The sequence below is a fragment of the Homarus americanus genome, unplaced genomic scaffold (assembly GCF_018991925.1).
Source record: "Homarus americanus isolate GMGI-L3 unplaced genomic scaffold, GMGI_Hamer_2.0 scaffold52512, whole genome shotgun sequence".
NCBI classification, from domain to species: domain Eukaryota; kingdom Metazoa; phylum Arthropoda; class Malacostraca; order Decapoda; family Nephropidae; genus Homarus; species Homarus americanus.
The window spans coordinates 2,741,485-2,748,900 of NW_024735442.1; the positions used below are offsets into that span (position 1 = coordinate 2,741,485).

The 7,416-nt window shown below is 37.4% G+C and overlaps 1 protein-coding gene across 2 annotated transcripts; it reads right to left on the reverse strand.

Moving 5' to 3' along the window:
• Window positions 1-271: 271 nt before the first annotated feature.
• Window positions 272-7,225, reverse strand: LOC121870992 (phosphatidylinositol-3-phosphatase SAC1-like). 2 transcript variants are annotated; one of them, XM_042373006.1, is made up of 2 exons: window positions 7,164-7,225; window positions 272-2,216 (listed from the first exon to the last, which is right to left on the reverse strand). In XM_042373006.1, the coding sequence occupies exon 2, from the start codon at window positions 2,191-2,193 to the stop codon at window positions 394-396; it is 1,800 nt and encodes a 599-aa protein (XP_042228940.1). In that variant the 5' UTR covers window positions 2,194-2,216; window positions 7,164-7,225; the 3' UTR covers window positions 272-393. The 2 variants fall into 2 exon arrangements, with proteins under 2 accessions (XP_042228940.1, XP_042228941.1); XM_042373007.1 differs by having other exon boundaries at window positions 7,148-7,214.
• Window positions 7,226-7,416: the final 191 nt, after the last annotated feature.

Below are 7,416 nucleotides of genomic sequence, written 5' to 3' on the forward strand. Positions count from 1 at the left end.
ATATATATATATATATATATATATATATATATATATATATATATATATATATATATATATATATATATATATATATATATATATATATATATATATATATATATATATATATATATATATAAAATCTTAGCTTTCTTTATTCAAGACATCTTCAGAGGCCTCTGAAGATGTCTTGAACATTATCTATCCATGTTTTCATTGTGGATCTACATATATATATATATATATATATATATATATATATATATATATATATATATATATATATATATATATATATATATATATATATATATATATATATATATATATATATATATATATATATATATATATAAATAAGAATCAATTAGAATTAAGACTAGCTCCAAACCCAAATCAACCAAGAAGGCTTTAATCAACTCTCGGAGGAACTGTGAGATGGTTAAGTGCTGACATACTTAAACGGGGAGCATTAACAAGTTGTCGACCTTGCATGAGTGTGGCGAACACAGCAACAACAGTCATGGCTGCCCAGAAGAGTAGTGATAATAGTGTAAATGATGTATAGTCTGAGGGAAGCAATACACAGGCAAAGACCATGAGCAGAGATATAAAAACAGCTCCTGGTAGGAACAGTAATCTGGGATCTCGGTTTTCCTTTAGTGGACAGGGACGTGATGCACCCTCACCCGATTCTACTTGGTATTTACCAAGGAAAAGATCTATAGCATCTTGTCTATCACCATCAAAAAAGTTGTTCTTAATGTATCTAATGGCACTATTCCATCCATCTTTTAGAAGGCCCATACGAGTTCGCTTTCCAGTGCGAGTGAAATCTGTCTTTAGGGCTCCAGTCCCAGAGTACTGTGTGCTCAGGATATCAGCATTGTCAGCCCAAACATTTTTGAAAGTAATTTCAAAGGAGAACTGATCCTCTATTTTCTGATTTTCACTGAGGATTCCCATTCGTGTAAGAACAGATTGCAGTTGCTTCCTCGCCAGCATGGACTGTACTACATTAGTACGATCTAAGCAATCTATGCAATTGGTACGGAAAATGCCCTCTTGCTCTAAAAGAACTACACCATCTCGGAACAAGAAATAACCCAATGATTCGCGATCGGGCCCCACACGGTCCATCAAGATGCTTAGCCGGTCCCATCGCATTTTCCGACACTCGTGATGAAAATCAAAATACTCGTATCTTACATTATCTCTTATCATCTGTCTAACACTGGTCTCAATCAAATGTTTAAATGCTTCATGCAACTTACCTTCAACACCTTTTTGGTCAATTAGATTTACTGCAACTTGTTTGCCATAACAGAGCACCTGGGACTCAAAGTGACGTGTAAATGCCTCCTCATGGTTGGCATTGCCAATCAAAGGTCCAGGTTTGTATTTAAGGTTTGGTTCTTGTGACCAATGCAGTGGGATGGATCCTCTTGTTTGAACAAATGATGAACGAAAGTCCCTGAACTCAATTATCTGCTCAGTTTCGACATAATTGGCAACTGTGCCTTCTTGATCAATGCCTCTCATCCACATACGAGTTCCTGCACGGTAGACACTACGACGAGAAATCAATGTCCAGGTAAACCATTCTCCATTGATGCTACATGGTTTGATGGATATAAAACCATGAAGCAAAGGCAGGCAAAAAGCACTCATTTCTGGTTGAACACATAGATCTCTTAGCAAGTGCTGGTTCCAAACAAATCTTACATCAGCACGCTCATGCAATGCCATCTGGAGGAAATCTTCTGCAGTATAGTATAGTCTCTGTAAGGTATGTGTTAAATCATATGTGTAAGAAAAGTAAAAGTATGGGGTTGATAAAATTTGCTGAACCAGCCCTAGATATTTGTCATTGTAAACTTTCTGTTCAGCAGTTAGGGAGGTGGTTGACCTGGCATAGGGTACAACCTGAGTATCAGCTAGACGCCATATTGTCTGCTTGTTTAGGGTTCCAACTTTCACTCTTTTAGTTATCAAAATCAGATATGGTCCGGCTATAAGATGGATAACTCCAACCAGCCCATACACAGTCTTCCTTGAAGCACTGAAGGGGATCTGACCACTATTTTCTTCTAGTGTGATTTCATGGTTGACCCGATCTATTACCAAGAGCTGCTTGGAGTTAACTGGTTCTAAGAAGAACCGGTCATCTGTGCAGTGGAAGACCAGTTCCTCTGCTACATCAGCAGACATGTTGCCACTTTCTTCTCTGGACTCTGTGAAAATAAAATTCAATTGTATTTGCACCTGTCTTATAGGCAGAAGTATTTATATAAATGTGGGTTAATTACATTAGGCTTGTATAACTATCACCCCCCTGTAACTTTCCACTAGCTAAGAGGTACATGTTCAGAGCACGTGATAAGGTGTGCCCACGGGAAGTCGCGTCACTTGGTGCTGAGTTAAGGATTAAGTAACCGGCTCTCTGGCCACCTATTGCAGGCAGTAGTTTGATAACCCTGATGAGAGGAAGACATTAATTAGAGCCATCGTGGATGTGCTCCGTCCTTCCTTCGAGGGAGGACGTCGGATATATTCCATTCTCCCTCGACGGGTCCCTACTCAAGATCACTCCCAGTCTCACATCAATCGGACGTATTTTAGAAGAGCTACTTTAAGATAGCCTCCGTCCTCATTTAACACTCATAGCAACAGTGATTAAGTTACAGTGATAATCCTTTTTGAAAGTGTACATAGAAACCTTTTATAATAAATACACAAAAGGAACCTATTGGATTTCGTTACTGAAGACCCAATAAACTTTGATCTATATTTTAGTTAGTCTAGAATATGAGGTAACGTGCTTCACAAGTGATTGTTACAAGTGGTGACAACCTAGGAAGGTTGTTACATATATGACAGCTTCACAAGTAGTTGTTATACACGGTAATAGTCACCCCAACAGATACACAGTTGGTAAAGGTAGAGATATTATGTTCTCCCCATTACTGTGTTAAACATTGTTACTAAGAAGCTATAGTTACACAGTGCTACTGTAAAAATATATGAAAAAGTAACTAAAGTGGAATAAATATTAAAGCTCAAGGCATAAATGGTGGAGTGAAGCATGAAACCCTATATTTTATCCTGCAGGTTCATTGATGAATGACCTGTGTGATATCTCCACTAGATAAAGTCAAACCATGCTCCAGTGGTTGGCTAAACTGTACTATGGATCAATGTGAAAAAATAAAAGGAAAAAGAAAGTAGCTCCAAGCCAAACAGACAAAGACTGAAGCAATACTTTGAGCTGGGCTTGTGGCTGTTTCAAAGGCCAGTAAGACTTCAGGTACACCAAGTTTAAATCCAAAGATAGATTCATGCCTCATCCCAAAGTAATCAGCTTTTAAGTACAGTATGGACAAATGCTCTTCACCTCTTAAAAAGTTAAATAGCCCATATCCACACCAAGAAACCTAAAATTACACCATATCAAAGTAAGTTCTTTCTGTTTAATATGCTGGTGTTGGGGGGGAGGGGGGGGGTCAGGTAAGGTTAAGTAGGTTTCTTTAGTTAGGTTGGTGCGGTCTTCAAACAACGCTTCAGCTGCTTGTGTTTCTTATCAACTAAGGATAGGTTAGGTATAATTTACACATTTGCCAAAACTACGGCAGTGAAATTGCTGTTTTTTAAATAATTTTCTATGAAAAATCAGTGACAGGTACTGTATGTAGTTAATAATTACCATTCTTCTTCATTGTCAGTTCTCTGTTATATTTTGAACACTTGCACATCCTGCAAATTAGTCCATGTTGACAGATGAACCCTTGGATACAGTCTGCATCCACCACAATCACAGATAACTTACGATTCAATACCAAACATGATGCAATGACACCATTAAAAAAACACATGGCTTTCCTCTTCCTCCTTGAGGAGGAACAATAGGTATACGAACATACATTTCACTTAAAAACCAATTACGGGTAAAGTCCAAAGAAATTGGAAATGTACTCAAACTTACAATACCCTGTACGGTATATGATTCTCATCATTGATACACAGAATCGGTTTATGATCTTAATGTGCTAAAATGAAAAAATAAAGTGATTTTGCACAGCCATACAGTAGACTCCTGAATCAGGACAGTGTAGCCCTTAACATGAAAAATAGACATTGAAGCCATTGTTTCTTTACAAGTTAAGCAAGACAGGATTCAGAATTCATAACTCTGAGTAGATAAACAAGCGCCACCACGAGATTTATTGTCAAAGTATTTACAATAAATAATTAACTTCTTCGCATACAAGGCACATAGAGACATGATAATCTAATATACTATAGGACTAGCCGTGCGTGTCTGTCTGTCTGTTCTGGGCAGCCGAAACGGCACAATTGTTTTTCATCAAACTTGGTGGAAAAATCGCAAAAAATTTGTAGAGTGGAACAAACCTGGTCCCATGTCGATGGTTTTTTAGGAAGGCATTAATTAACCATTTTATTTACAATGGAAAACGATGCAAGTCTACGGACTTAGTGCACCCTAATTAACCATGCAAGTCTACGGACTTGGCGCACCCTCATTCGCTGTACGCTAGCCAAGCACGAGCGTTCAAACTTTCACTGGGCACGAAGGTGCCCGCGATCACTTGTTATTGCTATATGATCTGCTTTTCTTTTCACTGTGTTTTTCCACACAATTTCCCTCATTCATCCTTCATGCCCAGTCCACTACAGGTGATTTATAATTATAGATAGAGAAAATTGGGAAATGAAAAAAAATTACTGATAATTAAAATAAAAAGTTGTCACATACTTTTTATTAATATCATCCAAAGGAGAACTGTGGAAAATACGAACAAAATCGAAAATTGTACTGGTTTTACCTGTCTCCTCCAATAATTATCTTTACTTTATATATTTCTGGTTAGACAGGTAGTTAACCTGGACCAGTGTTCTCAAATAATACCTTCTATTGCTTCATGTTCAGGGTTGGTAGGTCAGTGTAAATTGAGTTTGTCAAGATATATGCAACATGGTATACTGGTATGTCTTTCTTAATGACAAAAACTAAGGACAAAACCTTAATACAAAAAGTGCTGTTCCTCCAGCCAAATTGCTTTAGTCTTAAAGCAAGAAATAGCTTGTCTTCTATAGAGATTTTTCACGGCACCGAGTGTGAGCTCATTCAAGACCAGACTTGACCAACACTTGAGCAGGTTCAGATACATTCAGGACCCATCACAGGTATTCTAACCTAACCTGGTCAATTTAGAATAGTAGCCAGGTTTCGGTTAGGTTACGGCAGTTAATACCAGAAATGAAGGTCAGATTCATTTGAATCACAACAAGAACCACAGGAAAAATGTATTTTTTAGGCAGTGGATATTTTGTCGTGACCGGCAAAGAACCTACTAATGCTATTTATCGTAATTGCACTCTGCTCTGATGGATTAGTCGTCCTTTACCAGCGCACATTGTGACCATGACTCTGGCGGCATGTAGCATTTATTTTGCATAGTTCAGACAATATGAGACCTGAACAATTTTTCATACTTAGATTACTGATTAACTAAGAAATAAATGCCAAATGCTGCCAGAGTCACGGTCACATATTATTTTCACGTTGTTTGCAGGCAATGGACAACTAACCCATCAGAGCAGGGCACAATTACGGTAAAATAGCGTTAGTGGGTTCTTTGCCAGTCACGGCAAAATATCCACTTCCTAATTTTATGGAGAAATCAAAACCTGGCTACTATCATAAATTGAGCCGCATCTGGCGATTTAGGATAGCTAGCCATGTTTTGATTAGGTTAGAGTAGGGCGGTTAGCACCAGAAACGAAGGTCAGATTCGTTTTAATCACAATAAGAACCATAGCTACTTGGCTACTATCATAAATTGACCCCTAACCTAACACCCTCCTAAGATTCCCCGCATGCCCAGTACGTGCCAACAGTGCATAAGAGAGATGGCACCGACCGCCCAAACGGCTAACGAGTTGACCAGTGGTGAAGAGGATTAAAGTAAAAGTATTAGCTGTCCTCATATATCACCAGTAAATTTGCATTGTCACACCGTTCACTTTTAGCAAGTAAAAAATATATTTTTCTATCGTATTTGTGTGTGTTTAGACTGAATATGACCTTCATTTTTAGCGGAAATTAGCCGGGTTTTTTTTAGCGATTTTTTTCGTTTGACGTTTTCCGAAAAAAAGTGGCTAAGCGACTAAAAAATACACACAAAAAACAACACTAGAAAAACAAAAACCTAACCTAACTTAACTGACTCTCACCATATGATGGAATCACCTATTTCTTACCTTATTGGCCTGGTTCTTGTTCGTCGTTGCAGTCTGGGATTCTTACACAACGCCACATATGTTGGTCTTTGCGATATTTACATTCAGTCTTGCTCTTAGTACACTTTACCGAGGTTGGAAGAACACCATGAGATCGAAAAAATGCTATAGTTTCTACGTTTTTTTCCAAAAACTCGCAATCAGCTCCATATACTTTAAGTGACATCCATCGCAGACTTCCATGGTCGGAACTAAACTTGAATTTCAAAATATGAGACCCAAAATAAAACTCAATTTTGATTGGGCCAAATATATTCTGAATTAAACCCAATATCATATTAATTGGTTCCTAAAGCAAAAACACTTTTGATTGGCCGCGTGACGTGTACGGGTACGCATGCGAGTCATAATTTATGAAGGAGACGCTAAACGCGCAGTGTTGGGTGAGGGCAGACAATAATGGTGGCCAGTTAATGGAAGAAAATAAAACAATTTTTGGAGAAGCTATCTCCGTTATCATACATTTCCGCCGGTAATGTAATAGATGAAAATTATCTTATAATTAGACGTCTTATTCGAATATAATAATAGATTAGTGGTAGGAATGAACGGTGTGTAAACGCAATACCTGTCACCTTACTATATCACCATAAATGTCTACATGTAATAGCAGTAAGGAGTATAGTTATTATGATGAATTCTTCCAAAAGAATAACTTATTTAAAGGTAGTTATAACGTCAACATAATTATATTCTTCACTTCACCTTAGACCAGCGTGTGCCCAAACAAAATAACCACATTGTTTTTTCTTCGGTTCTCTGGCGGTCAAGTACCTAATTATTATCACAACTTACTATTTCACTCCTACATAACTTATCACACTGCAGTAAAAAGAAGTAATACCTTCTCAAATATTCACCTGTCTCACACTGGCTGGGCGTAAACAAGGTCCTTGGGTGACCATCAGCTGTTAAGGTAAGGTTACAAATATCCGGGTTGTATAGACGCATATATTGGTAGTTAACGTGAAAAGGAATACTTTTACCTCAAATTTTAAATTAATATATAAAATAAGAAGTCTATTTAAAAATTTGTGCCTTAATTTTACAAAAAACAAAGTATTGCGATATAATAAATGAATTACACCTAGGTAGTCATTTTTACTCAATGCG